Source organism: Chelonia mydas, chromosome 15 (genome assembly GCF_015237465.2).
Source record: "Chelonia mydas isolate rCheMyd1 chromosome 15, rCheMyd1.pri.v2, whole genome shotgun sequence".
NCBI lineage: Eukaryota > Metazoa > Chordata > Testudines > Cheloniidae > Chelonia > Chelonia mydas.
Genome location: NC_057856.1, coordinates 23,822,652 through 23,848,464, shown reverse-complemented (window position 1 = coordinate 23,848,464; position 25,813 = coordinate 23,822,652). Strand labels below are relative to the sequence as shown.

At 44.3% G+C, this 25,813-nt stretch overlaps 1 protein-coding gene across 2 annotated transcripts in view; it reads right to left on the bottom strand.

Moving 5' to 3' along the window:
• Positions 1–25,813, bottom strand: part of SCARB1 (scavenger receptor class B member 1) — a 36,972-nt gene that overhangs the window by 5,204 nt on the left and 5,955 nt on the right. For both annotated transcript variants that reach the window (XM_027831742.3, XM_037878759.2), the window contains exons 2-11: positions 17,737–17,894; positions 15,413–15,554; positions 13,859–14,062; positions 13,201–13,296; positions 12,447–12,562; positions 10,067–10,233; positions 8,476–8,594; positions 5,469–5,542; positions 3,934–3,985; positions 3,051–3,197 (exon numbers count right to left, since the gene is read on the bottom strand). In XM_027831742.3, the coding sequence (XP_027687543.2) occupies positions 3,051–3,197; positions 3,934–3,985; positions 5,469–5,542; positions 8,476–8,594; positions 10,067–10,233; positions 12,447–12,562; positions 13,201–13,296; positions 13,859–14,062; positions 15,413–15,554; positions 17,737–17,894 (1,275 nt within the window). The remainder of the gene's footprint in view (positions 1–3,050; positions 3,198–3,933; positions 3,986–5,468; positions 5,543–8,475; positions 8,595–10,066; positions 10,234–12,446; positions 12,563–13,200; positions 13,297–13,858; positions 14,063–15,412; positions 15,555–17,736; positions 17,895–25,813) is intronic.

The window sequence follows — 25,813 nt, the reverse complement described above, 5'->3', positions numbered from 1 at the left end:
AGATTGCAAGGCTAGAGGGGACCACGGATCTAGTCTAACTGCCTATATCACACAGGACATAGGACTGCCCCAAAATATTTCCTTTCAAACTACAGCATCTCCAAAAAAAAAAAAAAAAAAAAAATCCAGCCTTGATTTAAAGGATGCCAGGAATTGAGAACCCACCCACAACCCTTGTTACAATTTCCTATGGTTAATTACTCTCATTGTTAAAGAACAATCAAAGTCAACGATCGTGTGGTTCCCACTTTATGACAAGGAATAACAGCACTTTGCTTTTCACATAATGGAGCTCGCTACTAACAGGTCAGTCACTTGGGCAATAGTTTTGATCATCATTTATCCCAGCTAATTTACTAATCTAAATCACTTCAGAGAACCATCAAGTGAATCAAACACTAGTGAATCAGTTTCAGTATACAGTAAATGGCTTAGCTTTAAGATTACACACACACCCAAGTATTCCTTCGGAATTGTTCATCCACGCTCACTTTGCAACAAAGGGATTTGGAAATAATATGCCAAAATCAATTATGCTGTGGTGTGGCTTGGTTTAAATCCAATTATTTACCACTTGGAAAACCTGGGCAACTAGTTAAAATGGGTTTGAATATCAGCAGTTAAGATAAGTGGGATAAGGAAAAGCTAGCCATTTCTTTAGTGTATGCATAAGTCATGATTGTTTCAAGGATTTAAGGACTGGAGGGTAAAGCATGATCTGCTTTGGGCATCCGTTGAGCTAACATTGTAGATATCTCAATCACAGGCGAGTTGAGCCAAAGCAACGAGTTCTAAGCCAGATTCAAATGAGCTGGGAGGAGTATGTACACACACGCGACTTGCTGGTCAATAACCACGAGGCTGTTTTAAAGCACACATGGACTATTTGGAGTCTTTTCAGGTGCACATTTTGGGGCCAAAGCTGAAAGACGTCACTATCAAGGGTTTGTTTTTAAAGCTATTTTTTGCATCTCTTCTCCTGCGTTATCCTCATGTTACACAGCAATCCTCAAGATTACTCCAGCACAGTAAGGGAGTGAGACTGCCCCATAATGCCGCTGTAAGTCCCAAAGCCACTCATGTTGAAGTGCCCTATATGCTGCACTCTCAGTAAACAGCACAGATTCTCAACACACCTTGATGATCTTCCCTAAGCCCTGGTCTACACTTGAGGGGAGAAGAATCGATTTAAGTTACGCAACTTCAGCTACAGCTATGTGAATAACGTAGCTGAAATAGACGTACTTAGATCGACTTACAGTGGCTTCGTCACCATGGTGACTCGACTGCTGCCGCTCCCCTGTCAACTCTGCCTGAGCCTCTCGCAGCACTGGAGTATAGGAGTCGACAGGAGAGCACTCAGCAGTTGATTTATCATGTCTAGTCTAGACACGATAAATTGATCCCTGCTGGCTCGATTGCTTCCCGCCGATCTGGCGGGTAGTGAAGACATACCCTAAGAGAAAGGGCACCAGAAAGTTTTCCTGCCTTAAGTGTACCTGGGAGGAACTACTGCAAGTGTACACTGGTTAACAGACTTCTTAGGAACTTAGGAATTGGCTTGAGTCACTAAGGCCTGGTCTACACTACAGTTAGATCGCCGTAAGCTGCCTTGCATCAACTTAACTACGTCCGGGTCTACACTACAGCCTTGTCCCACCCACATAAGTGCCTTACTACACCAGCAAAACTATTCCACCTACACGAGAGGCTTACTTCGGTGCAGTTAGGATGACAGCATCTGTGTAAACACTAACTTACGTGGGTTGGCCCCTGCTCCCAGTCGGGAATGGAGCGGTGGGGAGGGGAGCCTACCAGGACCTGGTGGGCTCTCAGCTCCCACCAACCTAAGAGGGGCAGTGAGGGAAGTGCTCCTGGTGAGAATGCGCACCACCAACCCAAGGAAGGTAGAGTGGACATGCACGACTAGTAATTACTGTGGTGGCTGTAAGTCGACCTAACAAACTTCAGTGTAGAACTATCCTAAAGTTGCTAAATGCAGCAGAAACCAGCAATGGATTCTGAAGTCTAGAATCTGAACTACTGTCATACTGCTGCCTTTGGTACTGGGGGGAGAATAGGAATCAGGGTTCCAGGAAAGAAGAGGGAGAAAGCAGCTTACCCTCTTCTTGCTAGCTTGCTGCATTGAACACAGTGAGCTCCTGGCTCTGTTCCAGTCTGTTTTACCCACTGCAAAGGATTATAGCCCCTACAGAAAGTATTTGCAGTCCAGACTGCTATGTGGTTTAGCAAACCCCACTGCGAAGGCACTGAGTGATCTTAAATAGAGATGTCAGTCAGCGCTAAGCAGCAGCTAGGCAAGGGAATATCTTTTACTGGACCAACTTCTGTTAGGAAGAGAGACAGACAAGCTTTTGACCTTGAAGTCACCTGAAGCAGAGCTCTGTGGGAGCTTGAAAGCTGGTGTGTGTCTCTCTCTCTCAGCAACAGAAGTTGGTCCAATAGAAGACATTACCTCACCCACCTTCTCTGGCTAATATCCTGGGACCAACTGCCATGACACCGTGTATAATAAGCCAGACTTCTGGAGAGTAAGCTTGGGGTTTAGTGAAAGGAAGTGTTCATATACTTTGAGCCATTCAAGCAATAATTAACTAACAAGCATCAGTGGCTACTTCAATGCTTGCTCTGGTCAGACCAAAAAAAAAAAAAAGGAGAGTGACCTTCCCACACCTATCACATGGCGGAAATGGCTTGTAGGAACATTGATGAGGAATTTGGAGGCAGGGCTGGAAGATACAAAACAAAGAAGCCTCATTGGTCTTAGAGTGTCAGCTAAAAAGACCCACTCATTTATTGAAGTCTTTCAGGTGTTAAGAGTTAGAAGTGAGCAGAGGTGAGCAATGCCCCCTAGTGCCTACTTCGCAGCAGGGCGTGTGACCATCAAGCTATGACATCTTACCTAAAAGATCAGCAATCTTACATTGGATTAAGTAGCACTACAGGTGAAAAATCAGAAATTTCTGGATTAGGTTGAAAGTTGGCATCAGTTGATTAAGTCAGGAGTTTTGCCATTTGCTTTTTCCTACCTGTCTCTTCACCTCCAGTACAATGGCAGCAACAATCAACGCGACACCCAGACCGATGCAGATATATTGCACGTACTCCAGCACAGATGGGATCAGTACCAGGTTGGTGTAGAACTGCTTTAAGACTGAACCTTCAATGGCTCCGCTCTGCCCAGAAGAGAGTAGTTTTCAGTGGCAGTTTCACAGCACAGAGATTCTGTATTAGTGGTGTCCCCACTTCCTCTAAAGCATGGCTTGGAAAACTTATTTTGGTATATAGAGGAATTCAGTGAAGTGTAAGAAGTTAACAGACCACAAGGAAATAAATGCTAGTCTTTAAAACAGAAGCTGCGTTGGAACTTGTACTACAAGTACTACTACTGGTGGTAATAAATGCCTAGGCAGCAGGGTCTAAAGCGTTTGGGCCAGCGACAATCACGTTTTATTCATTTCGTTAAGTGACAAATACCCAGCATGCTCTTCCAGCTTGTACAGCTGGTAGATATTTGCCCATCTGTGTTAACTTGGGAGACCTAGACCAAGAAGTTAAGGTAGAATATCACCGATGCTTTCTAAACACATACAGAAGTGGACAGAAGAGGTTAATTGCTCAAATTGCAAGTCTGAGTCAGGAAGAGATTAAGTGTGCAGCCAAATGTCGAGCAAAGTGTTTCTAATCCATTTATGCAAAGTTCCCAGTTAAGAACTGTGCAGCTTAGACCTCTACTCCAGTTGAAGTTTCTCCAGTACAGACATGTAACGCTGCCCTTCTAGTCCCTTCCCACACTGCTGCTCATCACAAGCCATCTACTTCTTCCAGTTGCCCCTAAATTTCCTCCTCTGCAGTACAGATTTTGCATGGTTAACGTTACTTTTCCAACCAAGAGGAGGAAATCCAACTCACCTCTGCAAACCAAAGTATAGGCAAGACAACTGGCTTGATCTGTCCCGTTTGACTAAACGGAAAGAAAGATTCACACTTATATTTATAATCACACAGTCAATCTACACAGACCAGCATTATGCTCCAATGGTTTCTAAGGAGCTGGTTTATTACTAGACATTTCAATTTTACAGGCATGAAGACAATGCAAAGAGTTGGTAATTTCCCCCGCCCCTCCCATTTCAGTGAATTCTTTCTATGCAATATTAGGTCTGATTAAACTTCTCAGATGCAAACTTTAAAGTTGTTAGTTTTTAGGAGAAGAACTTGAATTTTAGTTGATGTCTAATAAGTAGTCAGCATTTCCCAGATATCACTGTAGTATCTGAAATACCACTGTTCTTCCCTTAGACTTCCAATAGGAATCACTTTGCAAGCATTGAGTTTAATAGGAACCTTTGTGCTCAATCCAAGAGTAGTTGTAATGCATTCTGGTAACCTATGGAGTACTGGAAGTGTAGGTAATAGTGTTGCTGTCTCAGCTAATTGTTAGAGGCTGGAATAAAACTGGTCGAGAGAGAGCAAGTTTACCTCCTCCTACAAGAGCAAGTAACCTACTGCTCCAAGTACTATAGCACCAGATTTTAAGAGCTCAGAACCCAGTTTGGAAATCTGACCACTTGTTTTGATACTTGAGTGGTAGGAGCATGCTTTTGGAAGGCTGACTGCAATTGTGAGCACACAGCATTTTAGGAATCTGACCCAGGGAGTCTACTTTGTATTTTCATTTGCAACAGGGACATCAGAACACAGACTATTGCATGACTAGGCACTGCTACATTCCAAGCTCTTAGCCTAACATCAGGCTGCGGCTTTATGTCTACACTAGAAATGCTTTGCCAGTAGATCTCCCAGCGTGGATGCAACTGTAAAAGCAAAATTGCACTTTGCACCAGTATAGAAGCCACCCCCACTCCAAGTGAAGCAAGCTACACCAGTAAGAGTACAGTTTTGCCAGTATAAACACATCTGCACTTGGAGTTCTGATAGCATAGCTGTGTCAGGGTTCACACCTCTTCACACTCCTGACCAACACAGCCATGTTGTTAGGAGTCCAGTGTAGACATAGCCATGAACTGGTACAGAGGTGTCATCCACACAAATAGCTAAAGCAAGCTAAAGAAGAAAGCCAATTGAAGAGGCATATATCTGCATATGGTGTGTTAAAAAGAAAAAAACACGTAGAGCTTGTCTGTTCATGAGCTCAGCTGAGTAGTAAGATACTAAATGTCTTTCTCTCAGACAGAGAAAGCACTAGGCTTTGTGAGGTATGTTTATGACAATATCTTGACAAGTTGAGGTTTAACAACTGATATGGAACTGAGGAATGGGATTAGACTGAACAGATTGTACTAAAGTAGAGCTGTTTCTTTGGAGCCCGAAGAATTATAACAAAGAAGCTATTCAAACAGCATTACATTTGTGAAGTTAGTCTCCTTAACTTTCAGGCATGTAAGCCACATGCCTCTTGGACATCCCCAGAGGAAGCTACTTACCTTATGCCAGAGACTTTCTTCATATACAGACTCAGTTGCAGCTTGATGGAGCAGTTCATTGGAATTCCCGTGACCTGCATTAGAACAGGAAACCAAGCACTTCTCAGCAATACCTCCTGGTGTTCATGTAGAGGAAAGCGCTTCAAAAAAACGACTAACAAAGAATTGCAACATGTGAAAGCACACAGTGCATACAAAAGAGGCAAGGGAAGGAGACCAGAAAGAGGGTAAACGGCTCTGAGGAAGACTTTGCCTTAGGAGGCAAACTGTATCATTGCTTTTCACTTTGAGCCTGGGCTACGGGGAGGTGCGGCAGTCGAGTCAAGATTCAGAAGACAGAACAGTTGTCTAGGAAGATCGTAACAGCCTCTTCTGGGAAATCTGATGTGTTAGCAGAACTACTCTGCTTTCAGAAGATATTTGAAAGGGTCCTCCAAGGTGGGCAACCAAACGATTCCTCAAATCACAAGACAAGACCAAAACCAAAAGCTGGCACATAAGAACGGCTGCTACTCTAACAGAGAAACACTAGGTGGAGCTGTAGCAGACCAATATTGTCAAGTCAGCACACAGCAACTCTAGAAGGCCAAATAACTGACTTACACTCTAGCACTCAAAGGCCTAAAGGCAAGTTGGACAATCAAAAAATTGGGCATTTGTATCCTAGTGTAACTTATGAAGATAGTTTTAGTGCCACTTCAGCTTGCTTTGAAGTTTAAGAGCATGAGGATATTGCCCTGCAGACAACTAAGTGTCAAGGTGGTAAGAGGCACAAAAAGCGAATGCCCACCCACACAATGTTTCATTCTTTGATTCAAGCAGTTTACTCACATTACTTCCACAGTTGTGCTAACATTCATGAGGATGACTGACAGGTGTCTGGCTACAAACTGTTGCAATATCAAAACATCTGTCAAAATGATGTTACTATGGAGAGTAAAAGCTAACAAGATTAAGGCTTTAGCAGGATTGCAACGTCACTACAGCTTCCTGTTTAAGAGTATTATGCTACCCATACACTATTTAATATCTTCCCCACCATCCCCAGCCTTTCCCACTCCTCTGCTACTAGCCTTCAATAGCTTTGTAGTGCAAAGCGACAGAACGGTTTGTGAATTGTGCAGTACTGAAGTTTTATCTCTACAGTTCATGTTTATTACAGCTATTTTAATTAAGCCTTTATTGCCATGGACTTTATTTTATGATCTACACAGATTAGCAAGTAATTGGGGGCGGAGGGTGGAGAATTAATCTTTACCTTTTAAAGAGCCAAAGTACACTTACCTCAGCCCAATATTGTAAAAACATGGAGTGCTTAGCTCTAGAACATCTATTACCCCTCCTTATCCCTGCAGATTGACAAGACATTTGCATGAGAGCTATTGTTTTGGTTGTTTATTTTAAGCCTGTGCATTCGTCTATAGGCAGGCTTAAAACAGCTCTACAAGCGATATCTAGAAGTCAGAACACAGCCCCTTAATGTGTTCAAGATTGCTTCATTGCCCTGCAACCCAACCTCTGGTAAGAGCACCACTGCACTCTCTGCAGCTCCCATGGCTGCTGGTCAGGAGGAAATCCCTAAATTGCATTCTCTGGAGCTTACAAAAAAACCCACCACACTTTACTGAGCATGCCTTGGGCGCTTGTTACCTGGAGAAACCCTATAAAATACAGGATCCAGAACAGCAGCTAGACTTTACGATGGTCCTGGTAGCCTACCAAGCTGGAGGTGCCACGTCTACATTGGAAGTGGAAGAGAAACAGGTGAAAAACAGAACAGTCACAAGAGAAGCCAGCCAAAAGCTAGTAGCCAGAAGGGAACAGAATAAGGAAGATAACCTTCTGGGGGTAAAGTTTTGGATACAAAATTTAAGTTTTAGGATAGGCTTGTCCAAAAGTGTGTTGAAAGGGGTCCAATAGCAATAAGAAGTGCAGGATGCAGAAAAAGTATTTATTCCTCTTTTTTTTTTTTTAATGACAGCAGCCTGTCAGGAGATCACTTATAGTTCTAGCTGTTGCACAATCACTCGGAAGTGTGCCCTGTTTGTACATTTGCGTATGCTACTGGGCTACTTCTCACAGCATCAAATGGCTTTGCTCTGTAACTTCATGGATAGCATTCCTGTTTGCACTACAGAGCAGAGTCTTACTGCCAGATACAAAGGAAAAGGAAGACATTTCACCCACTACAATAGGTTAGCGGTCAGCTCCAGGTAAGTATTTCCTCCAGGATTAGCTGGTGCTCTTGTCAGACCTGTATGTTGTCTTGACAGACCGTGCAAGAGAACAGCTAAGTTCTGACTAGATACAGCAAAGTGCAGGATCTTGGTGAGGTTCAATGTGCAGTGAGGAACGGGGGAGGGTTTGAACCTAATTTATTCTATTTCTTTAGCACATATTAGACTTATTCACTAATTTTGAAAAGCCCCTTAGCAGGGTGAGACGTCATTCCCAGCGGGGCAATTAAACCAGAGCCATCAACACAATTATGCTGGTGGTGTGTCTGGCACGCTGTATTTTGCAATTCTCTGGAAGTAGATCAGAAAGTTTTAATTATGATTTTACAGCCATTTTATCTAAACACATCTCAGCAATAATCATTTAAAATCCTTGTACTATGGAACCTGCTCTTGTGGCAGCAGTTTTAGTGCCAGAGTGTGAGGAAGTTGACGGGCAGCCAACGTGCGGCTCTGTTGAGAGCCTACGCTGAAAATGACAGGTTTCAGAGTAGCAGCCGTGTTAGTCTGTATTCGCAAAAAGAAAAGGAGTACTTGTGGCACCTTAGAGTGGAAAAGCATTCACTGAATGCATCCGATGAAGTGAGCTGTAGCTCACGAAAGCTTGTGCTCAAATAAATTGGTTAGTCTCTAAGGTGCCACTAGTCCTCCTTTTCTTTTTACACTGAAAATAGAATTCCCAGACACCTCATTGTGCAGAGCCTAGACAGAAAAGCATCTAGAGTCACTCTCTCAAGAAACAGCCTGCGTGAGACTTGAAGCCAGCTCACCGGATGAACATCAAGGAAGAGCCCATGCTGCTCCTTATTGGGATGTAATCCATCGACGGCTTCCACCAATACAGGGTCAGCATTGTAGAAGTGCGGGTGGGATATGAACACTGGTGCATCTGAACAGAGTTAAGTCACCTTAGAGGGTTTGCATGAATGTGCTTATTTATAGGAGTTACTGGCTAAAGAAATGCAAACATGAGATCTTTTGTGTTGCAAGCCAGATCCTTGAGGGTCTACTTCCCCCTGCCCCCCGCAGCCCATCACCCCATGCCCCAGATTTGGGCAGAATGACATCAGTCCTAAGCCTACTTTAGCAGATGAGCGTGAAGGAAGGAGATTTCCATACCTTCCCCAGCAGTTTATTCCATTGCTTAGTGAAGCTTAAAATTTCTTAATACTTAACCTACTTTTTCCCTGCTGCAGCTTAATCCTACTACTTCTCACTATCCATGCTGATTTAATAACTCATCTGTATTGTCCAGCATCTTCTATGCCTTTAGCGATCATGAAGCCAGAGGTGTCACAAAACTGACAGGGGCCTGCTGTTCTCCAGAGCAACAGCTGAAAGGTGACTGGGCTTCAGTTTAGCTTCTTTACACCCATGGGTAATTGTGCGCACCCAACTGATGCATCTCTCTTCCCAATTGTGCTTAATTATTTCCCCTCCATATCAGGTTAGATATGTACAACTTGACTATAGGACAAAAACCTTGCATGAAAATTTATCCGTCCTTACTGCTAATCCCCTGGAGATGCTCAGGATACAACGAAGGGGCTTTTGTATAGCCTTTGGACCCATGCCATCTTTGTACACAGCACAAGCCAAGAGTAAAAGGCTTGGTTCTGGAGGGCAACATTCACTGGGTTCTTGTTATGATCTGGATATTAACAGGTTTAAAACCAGATTACACGGGCAACAAGCATTGCCAGAGGTGGCATGCCGAAAGATAGTCTGTACAGCCCATCAACAGTGGTACAATCTCAAATTAAGACCTGTTGACTATTTTTCTTGGGCCATCAGGCAAGGCAACAGCCTAGAATGATCTTTTTATTTTATTTTTTTTTAAAAAGCAGAAGAAGTAGAACTGTGCCCATTTTATAAATTAGTAGAGCTCCAGCATAACTGCTCGGAGGAAAAACCAAGCATCTTGTCCCCTATTTTCAATAAGCTTTAGAGAACTACATTTGTTGTCATTCTAAAGTGACTGACAATATCCTAAAACCAGTTCTTGATTTTTTTATTTTTTTTTTTTGTTTGCTTTAAAGCTTCAGGCCCTACTCCCCACTTCCTTACACCTTACTTTACTTACACTGGGGGCAAAGCATGGGGAAATGTGCTACACAATCAGAATTCCCCAGACATGCTGCCATTGGTAACTAGTTGTATTACTTAAACAGTAGCAAGACCACAAAGAGATTTGCCTCAAGGGAGTGATGGGAGAACTACTGCTTATGGCTTGAGATTAGCCTAGCCAACACAGCAGAGTAGCCTAAGGTGCATTCCCCGCAATGCAAAGGGAATGGACTGTGTTTCATAATAGCTGTGTCTCCAGCTGCTATTAGACAGACACTGACATACAAGACTCACTCATTCGACAGGTGCTGACATTCTGGATTCCAGATTCCCTGCAGGGGCAGAAGCCTTCATTTGGCGGATAATCTGTTCCGTTGGCAAATAAAGTCTTCGGAGCCACAAATCGATAGGTTGGCACCCCTTTAAATACTCCAGACTGCTCATACACTAGCTTCATGGATCTAGAGGGATTACAGTGAAATATTAGAGAGAAGGAAACAGCTCTTCTTACAGATAACTAAGGGGTGCAGATGAGCTGCTTTGTGGTGTCACTAGACTATTTGATGGGCCATATCTGCTCTCCCTTGTTTAGTCTCAAGTTTAAGAGAAGGCTCTCACCCCTATTGCATCTGGGGCATTTCTATCAGGGGTCCTAAGCAGTGGCACAAACAAACAAGTCTATGGGGCACTCTGGTAAGAGGGGAATCAGGAAAGAATACATTGCTGCACTCAAGGAAAGTGAACAGGGATGCAGAGAAGATTCCATGGCCCCTTCCTCATGTAGTTTCACCCAGGTCTCTAGGAGTCGGAGTCCTTCCAGTGGCAGGGCTCCTCCCTTGTCTGGTTCTGAGTACTGCTATCCCAGAACATGTTACTGACCTCTTGACTGGAGACTAAGTACTTAACCCTGCATTCTCCCTTCTAGGAAGCCAAGCTTTTTCTCCTACAGGAAAGGCAGGTGATCCTTATAGACAGCAGCCTGCAAGGTTCATATAAATACCATGCCAGGCACTGGGGAAACATTCTGTATAGGCGTGGTGTTAATTTCAGTTTGTAAGAGCATGAGAACAAGGCAAAGGGACTGAACTGGAAGTGACCAATGTCATTTCCTTACTGGGACCCACAGCACTATGACTTGACTGGAGCACTTGAGACTCCACAGGCTTCCATATGCGGAGTGATCTATTTATTTGGAGGGGAGTGGTGACTGCTGTGTGGCATGGAGCTCCAAGAGAAACGGATGGTTACTTTGGCCTGCAGGATATTGCTCATCCTTGGAACATGACCTTCTGCTTTGTTAGAGAAAGAGAAGGCCAACAAATTATCCTTGCTTGATTCTCACAACCCAAGTCTTGGGACTCTTAATTACTAGGGTGCCCAACCCTGTGACCTTAGCACTAAGTTCTCTTGGTATTGCTTAATGCCTTCTGCACGCACAGATGTTACGTTTCTCTAGTAAGACGGCCTTTGGCTTAGTGAGCTAGTTTGCATGGTAACTGGGAAAAGTTAAAAAATCCAAACATTTTCAATTCCGTTTGCTGTCATAGCAAGAACTTGTTTTGCATTGCAACTGCTACCCAGCAACGCAATTAGCATTGTCGTTAGTGTTGCAGACTGAGTCCGTTTTGAAATAAGAACCTTATCTGCCCCAGTGATGCAGACATGCATGTTATAAAACATTTTCAACAAATAGCTGTAACCCACTGCCAGGAAAGTAACCTCCTTGCTTTTCAGCACATTTCCACAGATTCTACAGGTATCACGACTTCCAACAATAAAGGTCACCGCTTAATACCAAAAGGGACATGCTGCAGACCCTTTAAATACATGAAACAGCCCAAAGGCAGCAGTTGAGTACTTCTAGCTTCCCTGAAGTTACTTCTGTAATTGACTGTCCTAGAGTTCATAGAAGTTGAAACCAGAAGGCACCACCGCAACCATGGTCTGACCCCCTGTCTAACACAGGCCTGTATTCATTCTAGTTTGAACTAAAGTATAGCGGAGAAAAACACCCAGTCCTGATTTTTAAAAAAAGTTTCCAGTGATAGAGAAGCCACAGCCACCCTTGTGAAGATGTAGTAATGGGTTGATTACCCTGTTAAAAGTTTGCACCTTATTCCTAGTCTGAGTTTATCTAGCTTCAACTGCCAGCGATTGGATCTGCTACACCTTTGTTTGCTAGGTTGTTTGAGTCTTTAAACACAGGTGTTTAGAACATTTGACCGGGTGGTCTACAGGCTAAAGCAGGGAGTGCATGAAGGAAACCTTGATTCTATTCCTTTGCCATGCAGGATTTCCAGCCTCCATTTTCCCCTTTTGGGGATGCTAATATCTGCTCACCTTCGATGAAAAGGCAGTAGACCAGTGCAGACTCATTTTTTGAGAGCAGCAGATCTTTTGATGGTAAGACGTGCCCAATCAGACAAACAACTGCACTCTGAACATTTGAGATCACTTCAGAACTCTACCTTGAACACTGGATGGTAGCTGAAGTTTAGTGCTACAAATCAGTGTTCTTTTAGAGGACAGGTGAGTTATAATGAAAATAGCTATTTAACTAAGCAAGACCATACATCTTCCAACCACTTGCATCCTAAAGCTGAAGACTTTGCACTTCCAGTCATGTGGATAGACATGCAGATACAGCATATAAGACAATGTAAGCTAATCTTACCGGCAGGCATCAGGACTATAAAACTCTAGAGAAGAGGAAGGGGTCATGAAAGGAGGCCACATCTCTCCAGAAGTCCCATTGATCATGTTACACTCATCAGACTGCCAGTAATTCAACTGCAAGAAAAGTTAAAAGAGGAATTTAAAAGCCAGACTGACAACTATGTTAGCCAAACAGCCAAGCTAACAGTTTCCTCTACATTTTAGCCCTGAGTTGTTCGCTTGTTCTTCATCCTCCACTTCAAAAATAGTCTTCCAGCAGTCCTACTTGGTGAGCAGCAAAGCAGTTCAAAGAAGTCTAGAGAGCTCAAACTAAAAAGAGACCCTTCAAAAGAGTGCCATGTAAACCTTGTCTCCCATCCAACACCAAGAGGAAGTCCATTCCCTCAACATTTAAGGACTTTAGCCCCAGGCAGGTGGCCTGTAACTTGAGCCCTGACATTCAGGGCTGAACCCCTCAGGCTTTGGCTTCAGCCCTGGGCAATGGGGTTCAGACTTTGGCCCTGGGCCCCAGCAAGCCTAAGCCACCCTTGGCGACCCCATTAAAACAGGATCCCAACCCAATTTGGGGTCCTGACCCACAATTTGAGAACCCATCTTAGACCTTTGTCTAGCATCAGGCACCATTTTAGCTTCAGAAAAAAACTGGTCAGCCATAAAAAGAGCTCTTGACTTGGTTAGCAGAATGATGTTAGGCAAAGAGGTGTCTTTTTAGAAAGCTAGAGTTGCTTCCTAGAAAGCAAGGGTACATTTACCTTTTTTAATCCATTCCATGTATCCACTATGTGGATTTGATTGATGTCTGTGGCCCCTGTATACACTGTGAACATTCCTGTATTCGAGTTGTTAAACTGTACAAAAGAAAGAAGAACAACAACTTCCCAGGACCCATCCTATGCAGCAAGATGACAGCATGTGGCAGCATTGCTACCTTCCTAAGCTTAGTTCTGGGGACACTTTCTGAAGACTAACCAGGTTATTAAAGACTTTGCTGACTAACTCCTTTGAGGTATGCCTAGGGACATTTTAAGTTCCTCCCCTGCGGGGGCAATGCTGCCTAGCATTTAGAGAAGGGGAATAGGAGTCAGGACTCCAGGGTTCCATCCCCAATCTTGGTACAGACTTACTATGGGACCTCAAGCAAGACTGTGCATCAGGTCCCCTATATGCAAGACACAGATAATGCGGTACAGGAATATGGGAGGCTAAATGAACTACCGTTTCAATGCTTTGATGCAGGGTTCCAAGCAGTGCAGAAGTGAACACAGCGATACTTAACCCATCTCTTTCAAGACCCGTGGCCTATGAGACCCGTGGCCTTGTGGGCGACATTCACCTGCATGAACAATCCTATGTTGGCAGAGGGGTGGCCTAAGAGTTGGTTTTAAAGTTACCAAGCACGGGTTTACTTACATCCACAAATAAGCCAAACTTCCCCTTGAAAGGGATCAAACCAGGCACAAAATTGTTCAGCACGTCTATAAGAGGGTCGTCATAGCCCCACATGATCTCTCCCACGGTGCGGTTCATAAAAGCGCCCTGTCCCATGCCAGCTAGTGCGCCACTTATTAACATCTTCAACAATTGAGGTAACGTCTCCAGCATAACAGCTGCCCCCTAGGGTAGAGAGAGATTCAGACAGGGGATACCAGGATGCCATTTGGTATAGGAAGTGAATGGTAACAAGTAACAAGGGAAAGTGAGTGTCAGCTCCATTGTTCGGCCAGCTGGTCTGAAGCTCCAGGATGGATTCCTCAAGCCAGAGAGTTCCCCCCACCTCGAGCCTTTTGCAGTTACCTCCCACTGCAAGCACAGGATACACAGGAATAATTTCTGCTTCGAGTTCTGCTAAATTCTCATTCAAACCCCATGTGACCCCTGGTTTTACATGGTCACAAGCTAAATTCAACCCAGGTTAGCTAAGGTTAGAGAACCAAAGCCAGCATTCCCCACCCCCACATCAATTCCCTGGAAACACTTGTTTGGTTTTTAGAAAAAACCAAACCCCAGTGACACTCAGCAATCACACTGTAACAAGGTCACCAATCATCACAATCCAAGGTACTTTCAGGAGTCCTCTGTGGAGGAGGCCCAACTCCACCAGGGACAGTTTGAAGCGCTATGGGGATGCTTTCGGTACATGCTCCAGTACCACGTGGTGTGAGCAGAGGCTCTTGTATTGTCCAAGAGCTTTGCTGAAGAGAGACTTGACGCTTGCTTCCCCCCATCCCCCAGCTGCTTTACCTCAGCGCTGGCTGCAACACACCATTGGTTTAATACAATATCCCTCATCTACTTGAGAACTGAGCCTGCCCCCCAAAACCATACCCCCATTCTGGACACTTTCCTAGTTGCCTATACCTCCACCCTTTCGCAGGAGTGAGCTATTAACACGCCACCCCTCACTTCCCCCAAGTTTTGAAAGTAGGGATGAACAGGGCAGTATTTTCTGAGGTGGACTGCTCAATTCTGGGTTTTGAAGCTGCCCCCCTCCATCATCTGTGTCTTGACTGAATGCCTTTATACTTGTATGGAGCCACATTTTGCTCAATCACCCCTCCTGCTTACCCAAGAGCAGGTAATTACCACTGTGCAAAGCTATCAAAACACCCCCAAAAAGAAACAAGTTCCCCATGTCCTGTAGGCCAGTGCTTCTCAAGCTCTCTGATGTAGGGGACCAGCAATTTTCCCCCCCCGCAATGTACGCGCAGACCAGCAGCCGATGGCTCCGGTCTGTGGCACCGGTCCCTGGACTGCCATTTTGAGTAGCACTGCTGTAGGCCACAGCAGCCCTATGGAGCCGGTCCTTGATTAAGTCTAGTGTCTATCGTCTAAGCAGGGGAATGCACAGCCTTTGCAAGGCAGGCTGGCAGAGTGTCATTTTAGGGTACTGCAGCAGAGTAACTCTCCCAACCCCTGCAGATACAAGGGTAAGTAAAACCCCTCTGGAGTTTAAAGTAGTCTTACCATCACAAGGATGTTTGGCACAACAATGTAATCCTCTTCCATCCCGTGAGACAGGTCCGGCTGGAAGTAAAACCTCCGGTATTCCAGGAAGGAAACTGTACCATTATCATGGAACGTTATATTGGTTTTAAACCTGTACTCTCTATTTTAAAAAAACAAAAACAAAAACCCACCAGGCATAAGTAGTCATTGGGGGACTTTCTCCAACAACTCCAGATTACATATCTCCTGCAGCATGGGGGTTGGAGTCAGAGCAAAGCTCACACAACATGCTAAGGTTTTGCTAGCACATCACTAGTGCCCTTTCAGTTCTGGCTTCATTAACTCCATGGCTGAAGTTGCTATTAGGTTCTCTTCTGCAAGAGGAATAGGTGCTTATCCGGCACTTCATGACATATTCTGTAGGAACCATTTCAAGAGATTTGGCTTGGGATGGGGAGTCTGGGATGAGATTTGCGGTGGGAATATAGCCATTATAACTGGCCACCTCTCTGCTGTTCTCAGTCTGATATAAAAGAGCAGTCCTGAAGCACTTCTTGAACTGCAGAAGGCCAGCTCTAGTACAATCCTGTGCAGAAGAGTGAAAAGCAGAGGGGAGGAGGCAGGATATGTAGCAGAGAAGACAAACAGGAAGCCAGAGTGAAATGCAACTTAAAGGAAGGGAGTCATCTGGGGAACAGAAAGTAAAATCAGGCCAAGAATTGAGATGAAGAGCAGAGTGCCTGGCTACTTGATTTAACACCCTTTGCTAGTGGAGAGATTCTGTTGCTAGCAGACAGGGATCTGAAAGATCAATGCATTCTGGGAAACACTGGAACCCATCTATGGCAGCAGTTATTTGCTATTAGTAGCTAGTTACCTTCCAAACCAGTTGACAATCAAATGCAAACTGCTTGTGTGACTTGAATATCGTCCCCTCCCCCAATCTGAGAAAAGAACAGAGTTGTCTACTACCAGTTCACACAAATTCAGCGAATCACAGCTATTAACAAGGGGCAGGAATGCATGACCCTACTCACTGGGGAGCCCAACAAAAAGGAGACAGGATGGTAAGAGTTAATCTCCCCACCCCGCCCCAAGGCGGATATCAACCCAACATCTAGCACGTCCAACTGGCAGAATTCCCACGCGGATTTACGTTAAGATCCGGGATTCAATTCACGTTCACGTGGCAAATACAGTACAGTAGACCTGCTCCCCCGGGGCTGGGAGTTTTTAGTTTGTGACACAAAGCGTGCACGTTGTGGGATTCTGGAGAACTAGCTAATTATGCCACTTTGAATCAGTGGCAGCCCAAAAGAAAGCCTCGTATTGTGTGAGCCAGGTAAGAATAGAGACCCAATAATTACAGCAGAGAAAGGACAAGAGTCTCGATTAATCCTAATCTGCTGGAAAACACATTTATATTAAGCAGCTTTGCCTGTATTCAGTTTGTAGGCTCATAATAAACCTATTCAAAACTGAAAGCATGTTAAGATATCGCAACCTACAGGTGGTCAACATGGCTTTAGCAGAGTGCTGACTTGCCAGTTCTGACGGTAACGCCGATGTATATATACAGTCAGGCTCCCAAATCCTACCCAACCAAAAAGGGATTAAAGAGAGCTAATCTTCCCACACAATCTTTCTTGGTCTACTGAACTGACTTTGGGTACAAGTTTGTGTCAGGGACATCTGGTAAGATTACTGTTAACAAATGGAAGGCCATCTGGTCTAATGCCTCCCCCTGCAAACACACCAAAGCCAAGATTTTCAAAAAGTTACTGATTTTTGGATGTACTCCTTAACAGTTCTGCTCCCTTTAAAAAAGGCCAGATTTCAGAGGACAGGTGCCTGGTACTTTTGGAAAAAGTCAGCCTTGTTAAGAGTGAGTGTGTGTAAGGGGTGCACCTCAGTTTGGCAACCAAAATATTGGCCTGAAGTATTACAGCTAGAGTTTAAAAAAAAAAGAAAAGTAGTGCTTTCAGACTTCAGTTTTTACCGTGCATTTTTCTCCTGTGCCTCCTAGCTGCTCTCTTGTTTGCTCAGCCCTGCTTACAACCTTGATCATCTTAGCTAGCTCTGTTTTAATTGACATAGCCATGAGCTGGAGGATTAAAAGACGACTTAAACTGTTCCCTGTCTTGCCTTGTCTGGGTTCAGTGATGTATGAGACAGAAGCCCTGGCATGGATTTCAACTATTCCTCCCCCTGGAGATGCATCACTCAGCCCCAAGTAAACCTTCACCAAGCTGGAGCAGAACTCCAGGAATAAAGTCTAACAGTGAAGCCTTCAATTTGGCTCAGCTTGTATGAAGGTGATTCTGCCAATAGCAATACTAGACCTGTAAACATAAGGCCCACGCTGATTCACCACTGGCTTGGCTCCCAGACGAATCTCGTTTGGATTCATCACCTCAAAGAAGAAGGCTGACAGGTAAAAAGGAACAGGAACGTCTTTCCACATACTGAAGGCGATGCTATTGGGGTCAATCCTCACATTCTGTAAGAGAAAGCAGACATTTGGGCTAGGCTTTATCACACCTGTATTGTTCCCTCTCACAGAAGACAGTGATTTTACTGTCATTGATGCAATGGACTCGTTACGGAGCAGCTTTTAAAGTGTACAAGACAGAACAGACAAGCGATCCTTACACTGGTCATACTAAGGGCTAAACTGGAAGAAGGCTCTTCATATGCTGAACTTTTTTTTTTTGGCACAGTTAAAGCCCCCTTGTGAACCTGGGAGCTCGGCCTTTTATCAAATTCCTTTAGTGAGAACTAACCTTTTTTAATAAAGTAGAACTTGATCAAGTAGAGCAGGTTAAGGAGATGCAGACAGCCTGGCCTTCGAGGCTATTGGGGGCGGGGCTGCTCCATTTTGCACGATGAGGTGCCTGTTTTGGATTTGAACTAGTGGTCACTGTGCTACCACCTTCAGCACATGCAGGTACAGTGGGCTCTTGATATATTGAGCTTGATATATGGAGCTGGCTTCTCCAGTCACTTTAACAAGAGCTTGCTGACTCACACTCAGTGTTCACACCACACTTTTCACACACATGCTAAATGCAGACACGGTCTTTGAACAAGCCAGCAATGGAGGGTAGAATCTTGTTCAAACTAATTTTCCTCACACCAACCATTCTCTGCCCTGAAGCGCTTACAGTCTAATGCAACCAAGGACGAATCACAACACAGATGAGTGCATGGGATAGCCGAGCTCTGGGAAACCTTTGCATACAGGGCTGTTCCAGACCTAGGGAAGGGGAGACAGCATGAACTAAAGCATATGCTGAGAGCGGTGGAAGTAAACAGAGTGGCCAGGACAGGTGCTCAGGTGGCACAAACAGAACAGGAAACTCTCAGTTTTGCCATAAGCAGCTTTGTCTAAGACAGTAATTTGAGCGTCCACAACATGCTTCCCTTTAATCTGCCTGTATTCGAGCTGCAACAAGCCATCCAGGTTGAAGCCTGATAAGAATCTAGCAGAATCCTCATTCCAATGAGAATGGAAGGCAATTCTTTCTCAAATTCCACAGCCACAGCAGGATACAAGACCCTAAAAAGATTCTTTGGAAAGCCAGAGAGAGCACCTCTATCTCTGGATTCAACTTGGCTACGTTTGTTTGTACAACTGCACTGCCCCAGAAAAGCCTGCTCATTGGAGGTACAGATGTCAGCAGCACTGGCAAGAGCAACACAGGCTTGGAGGAGGGAGATAATATTGATCCTGCAGGGTGATCTACATGAGGCCCACTGACCCCCAAGGAACCCTACCTGCATGGATCGAGACTATTTCGCTACTAATGTGTAATGGGATCGCCCTGGGGATGCAGCCTGGGACTGTGGGACCGCTGTGCCCCCTTAATGCTCTCCAGCCGGGGCTGTCTCTCAATACCTAGCTAATGACCAGCAGCAAGCCCCTCCAGGCGCTGTGATCACTAAACACAAAAGCATGTGGAGCCCCGCACCTGGCTATACTGCACGAATGCTCCCAGAGCCACTCATTAATCACAGAGAAAGGCACGAGAACCAAATCCTCCCAGCACTGTACCTCAGGAATATATGGTCTTGCACTGCTCAAGGTGGGCAGTGCAGGTTTATTAATTGTTTCACCACTTCAGTAACGGAAAGTTGACATACACCAGCCTGTGCCAGACCTGAGCAGATCTGCCCCACACTTCATACAAATGCACTGGTAAAGATAAACAGTAAAACAAATTTATTGACTACAAAAGTGATAGGCAAAAAGTCAGAGTGAGTTACCAAAAGAAATAAAACATAAGCATGCAGTCTAAACTCTCAGCCCTATTAGGCTGGGCAGCAACTAAACTAAGCCGTTTTTCCTCACCCCACTGGATATTTCAGTCCTTAATATACAGGCTTGTTCCTTAAACTTGGGCCAATCTCCTCTGTTGGAGTCTTCAGTCTTCTTCAGAGTCCTGGTTGCTTGCAGCGTAGGTGGGGGCAGAAGGGCCCAGGATGTGTCCACTCTGTGTTTTATACCCTCAGTCCAGGTGCTTGGAAAAAACACAAGTCCAGGCATGTCAGGGCATTGCTGAGTCTCCAGGCAAGGTTTAGCCATCCCCTGGTGTGGTCTCATGCAGGCGAGTCATTGAATTGTAGCTCCCTTGCTGGACAATGGCTGTTGATGGGTTGTTTGAAACCCTGCCCGGGCGTTAGTTACTTTCCTTGCTGTTGCCTCTGGGGAGCGAATATCTAGCTAATTCCCCAGCTTACAGCATGTTTTAGTGACAACCATACAACACAATTCTCAACTTCATATGCATTAATGATATACATGTATGGATAGAGAAATGACTTTCAGCAGATCATAACCTTTCCCCGGATACCTTACAAGGCATGTTTTATGCAAGCTCACAATTATATAAAAATGAGGAATGTGGGGGTTACAGGATGCTCCTTCAAGGTAAAGCATGTCATAGGTATATCTGGAAAAGGGCACTGGACTCTACTAAGCTGGGGAGGGCGCAGAGGGAACTTTACAGCTTGACGACGGTCAGGGACTCATCTGATATCAAGAGGACATAGCTTGTGGTTTCCTCTGTTTGCAATTGTCAAGTCCTATTTGGCACAAGAGCATCTTCAAATGGACATCAGTGCATCAGCTTTGGCGTTTCCCCTCCAGCCACTACTCAATCAGGCATAAGCCAGAAGAGAAAGGATACTGCATGAGCTACAAGACTCCGCTTGTTTGTCCTCAGACAAGCAAAATTTCCACTGAATGCATCCGATGAAGTGAGCTGTAGCTCACGAAAGCTTATGCTCAAATAAGTTTGTTAGTCTCTAAGGTGCCATAAGTCCTCCTTTTCTTTCTTCAAAATAAGGAAGAGGAGGAGGGTCTATTAAGTAACATGGCTCAGACAGCAAAAGTGCTAGAGAAAGCAACAAGATTTTAAGCTATTCTAATTGGAGAAGTACTTCCACCAGATCCAGATTACACAGAGCCTTGTGTCCAAGAGCTCCGATTGTAACCCAAGTCCCAACCTACCATCCAAGGTGGCATGACATGTGCCTAGGCAGCAGGCGGATTCCGACAAGAATGTTCAAGGTCTGGTGTTTCTTTATAAGCATGCATCAAATGAAGAAAGGATCACAGATAGGCAGACAAAGGAAAGATGCCTTGACTGAAAATGCCTCTGCTGTGTTAAGGATACCAGGCAATTTTGGTGTAATAAGCAACATTTCCAGGGCTTTTAATGAGAGATTTTACAAATCCTTAACTCAATAGCCCTGAGACAGGTAAGTTGTCTGGAAATATTCACTGTAGGCCAGCATCTATGTATTAAAATACATATGAAAATAAGATCCTTGCCCCAGAGACTTTACAAGCCCCAGGCACACAATGCTCAAACTGAAGAGGGACTGGGAATGGAATTTTGCTCTGCTGGATCTGTTAAAATGAACCCAGCCTCTCAACAAGTAAAGTTAGATTTCTTTATGTCACGAGTATCACTTTTGATATTTGATTTGGTGCCTGTTCAATGGTTAGTTTCATTTGTTTCCTTCCTTTGTAAATAGGTTTAAACTCCATTCAAATGATTAAATAACTCGACACTCTTATGGAACCAGATTAAAGTTGTGTTGATAATCAGTTAAGGAATTTCAGCATCTATCATGCTTTGTGCAGTTTTGTTCCGTGACTGGTCTTTAAAAAGGAAAGCCACATGAAAGGCTCAGAACTCTGCATCCCATTTATGTGAGTTTTACATGACGTCCATTACTAAACTGGATTTAAGATGCTCCGACTATCTGCGTCAGTTATTTAAGAGCAGCATTTTGCAGTCAATATGTAAACAGCTCTAAAGATACCCTACTTTTGCCCCACCAATGCCCATTCACTGTGGTCACCATCATGCACAGGGCTGGCCACAGTATCTTGGGAAGGCTCACGCTAACGCAGTGGGTTCATTTTATAGGGGGTGGGACAGAGGTCATCTTTGGACTACCATCAGCCTCTGAAGGAGCACGAGAAGCAAAGCACAACTGTTTTGAAGGTTCTTCCTTCAGATCAACAGGGACAGGCCCTCCACCAGGTCCCCAGCCAGAGGAAGACTGTGCACATTTGACAAATTGCTTTATTCAGATTCTTCCAGTCCCTCCACTATAGAATCCACAGTCACCCGCAATATTAACATAAGTACTAGAGACAGCCACCCCATCCTCACCCCCGAGCTTGGAGAGATAGGACATCTGGTAGGAAACGGTGAGCAGAAAGGAGTCACTTGAGTTGGACTTTCTCTTGTCAACCCCCCACTACACCCATTAGCCCTATAAATGGAAGGCAAGAAAGGAATAAAGTGATATTATCCCATGCTTTTATAGTCAATACTTTTCAGTCTCTGAAGAGCAAATCTCCTTTCTTTTCATTTCTGGAATCTTATTCATCCCCTATTCCGTTGTCCACACTCCTCACCCACTTGTATTCTCCTCTCTTCTGCCTCCCTTGATCACCCTGTCCTTATCCCACCTGTATACAATCCATAGCACTTAATGCTTCATAGACACTCACTCTCACAACACCCCCCTTAGGCAGTAAGTCAATATCTGATTTTACCTACAGGGATGCCAGAGTCAAGTGACTTGAAGGCCAGATGTGAGAGAGGAGATTAGATGGCAGAAGTCCTCAGCTCTCAGTTCCCTGTGGAGCTGCAAAAGGCAGCTTGAGGTGAACTGGCAGATACAGCAGAAAGGCTGTAGTTTGCATTAACCTGGCATTCTATAAAAATACTAGAATCTACTGTTGCTTGTGTACAGCAAAATCATCCAGGCAGCTGGTATTAAAGCCAGCAGTGAGCACTGCTTGAACCATTCACATACTGGATTTTTAGCAAAAACAGAGGATTAGCCCTATCAGGGCAAGCCACTGAGTCAGGTAGGCTTTGAGACAGTTAGCAATAAATTGCCCCTGCAATGTGTACACTTTGGCTACTGACCAGGTGTATAATGAATTCTGGATCCTCTGATACTGGCTACTAGATTAAGTGGCCCAAAGGCCTGACCATGAACAGCAAATGTCATTTGTACCACCAAACTGGTATGCACTATTCACAAACAATGCTCAAAGCACAACAGCACTTTAACAGGACTTAAAATGTTGTCATCTGGACTAGACTTACTCCAAGTTAGATTTCCCCTCAAATTAAGACAAGCTTTCAAATATCTTATGCAACAGATAAAATATGTGAGATTAAGTGTTTGAGGTTTTAGACTGTGGAGGTTACAAGAGATTTTAGACCTCATGAATGTATGCCATAGTTGAGACAGCATTAAAGCTCAGAGGCATGAGAAAACTTTTAGCTGATATTGCGAAGTATTTCTGCTAATGAGTCATTAACACTGGGGTTAGGCTTTGCCAGAACCCTGGAGACCGTGATAAAGATGGCACAAGGGAGACTAGTAAACTGGTGACTAAACATAGCGCTGGAATAAGCAAGTCCAACCACCTTTCAATAAATGGTCTGCCAAACTCCGGCAGATGGTCAGACTGCATGTGTCCAGTACTGAAGAAATTAGTTTAAATTAATTTAGGTGAGCAGGGAAGTATTTAAGTGGATTCTTCCAGCTAGATCATCTCCTGAACACAACCTGCACCATAGCCAATAGACCCTTTAGTCTAGTGCAAGTTCTATTTGTAGTATTTGTTGCATTTGCAGCAAGCCAGTGCTATGGAGCCAGCAAGCTCATCCCTGGGGAAGGGAGTGAAATAAAAATGTGATGCTCTACCAGCCAATTAAATAACAGTTTTAAAAGTTCACCCCGTACAGTCCTCAGCTAGAAGGATGGAAGCTGAGACAGCCATTCACTGGGAGGGTTCGAGATGGGTAAGGGTTCTTAGGGTCACTGCAAGAACGCATCAGAGGATAGGAAAGGAGATAAAAGAACAGCCACTACGCAGTGATTCTTACAGCGGCAGTTTTACTGAGCACACACCAAGATTTGTTTTACTTCGGATCAAGTGGCTCTTCATGTGATGTGACTGCAAAGATTGGATTTATGAACCAAAACAAATGCCTTTCTACCTAAAAACCCAGAGCATTGTCTTGCTTAGTTCACAGTTACATCATTTGAGGATTAAAGACGTTTCATGAAGCACATGAATACCAGAAAATAGGATGATCTTCCACTTCCTGAGCCTGCTTTTTCATGCTTAATGGTGAAATCTAATATCATAGGACATTGTAGATGCTGGGCCACATGACTCATCTGGTGGCATGATGTCCTTTCCACGTGGGGGTGTTAATTTTTGCTGATGATTTGGAGCTACTACAAAAATAGCTGACAAGCACCGAGAAGTCTTTCTGAATTATTTGTGGATAACTAGGACCACAGCCATGCAGACAGCCATATTTCCAAGCAAGACAATCACGCTGGTCTATTTTCCCACTCTGCTTTGGAATAGTGGGATCTGAATGCTGAACAGATGCTCACCTGTCTTCCAGGTGATATGTGAATGGTACTCCTACCACCCCAAGGCAGTGACTCAAGTCACTGACTCAGTCAAGGTTCTCCCACTCCTTAGACAAGCTATTTACTCACTCCCCACCGCCAGAGGGCTAGTGTTATAAAACAAGAGCATATGGTCTGTCAATGTTCTCTATTGTTGCAGCACTCAGTCTCTGCTGAATTTCTGCAGTATGCAACCCAAAACAGCTCTGCCTTGCTAGCAAAATGGGCCAGTGCAGCAACTGGTCCTGCAGCAGGACTTGGCAATGTGAACTCAAGTGCATCAAGCAAACCAAAGTGTGAATCTGACTCTTCCCAACCTAGTGATCTGATCTCTCTTCTCCACATCCCTCCTCACACCAGGAGTTCATTTGTCTTCCAGCTACCAGACTGATCGGGGGGGATTTTTAATTCTAGACACACTTAAGCCCAGACCCTCCAAAGTATTTAGGCTCTTGAAATCAATGGAAGTTAGGAGCCTAACTACCTTTGAGCGCCATAGTGCCTTTCCCCACTTTAGAAATAGTTAGTGCCACATCTGAAATTTGAGCCAGTGGGGTTGCATGGACCTAACAGAAGGAAGAATGTAGGTTATGCTTAATGCCTTATCCAAGTAAGTGTCTGGATCTTTGAATTGCTCTACCAGAGCTCTGGGTGTTTCACACTCTGAAGAGTCAGGACTCTTTAGCAATCATCCTAGCTGCAGATAACTGCACACATGCCAGACCCCCTGGCCTGCATGCCCCCATTGCAGAAGGGAAGGAACAGTAGGACATTAGCTGCACAGCACTAATCAAACTGTCAGCTTTTAATCCATCTTAATGCTTCTTATGGGGACACATGGCATTTTCAGAACTTCCTGGGGAGCTAGCCAGAGAGATTCCTCTACTGCAATAATCATATCGGTCAAAAGCTCAGATTCATTTACCGTAGGGTTGGGACATTTGACTGGTCCAAAAATAATTGATCAGTCAACTATTGGTCAAACATGGTCACATGTTAAAAATGGTCTAATATTTTAAAGCACTAATTTACTAGAACAGTAACAAAAAGAGTAAGACTTAATGGTCTCCATTTGGCTTAGCCTTAGATAGATATTTATGTATAATTAGCAAAAACCCAGATTTAACTGAGTTATTTTAGCACAGAAAAAATGTTATACAATGAAATGAAGTCCCTCCTGCACTGCCTTCTGGTTAGTTTCTATAGGTTTGTCTAGTCAGTTTAGACTATAAACTCTTCAGGGCAAGGACTGTGTCTTAACTTGTTTAATGTGCTTTGTAAGCCACCCCATAGGTTTATGGCCTGCTATACAAAGAAAGATATTGTAGAAGATTCCAGGCAATAAGAGGCTTTATATTCAATTATTTGGTCTTTCTTCCCCTCCCCTTGCCCCACAACCACCAGATGGCAAAACAGGTAGTAAAATGACATTTAACCAGCCTAACGGGG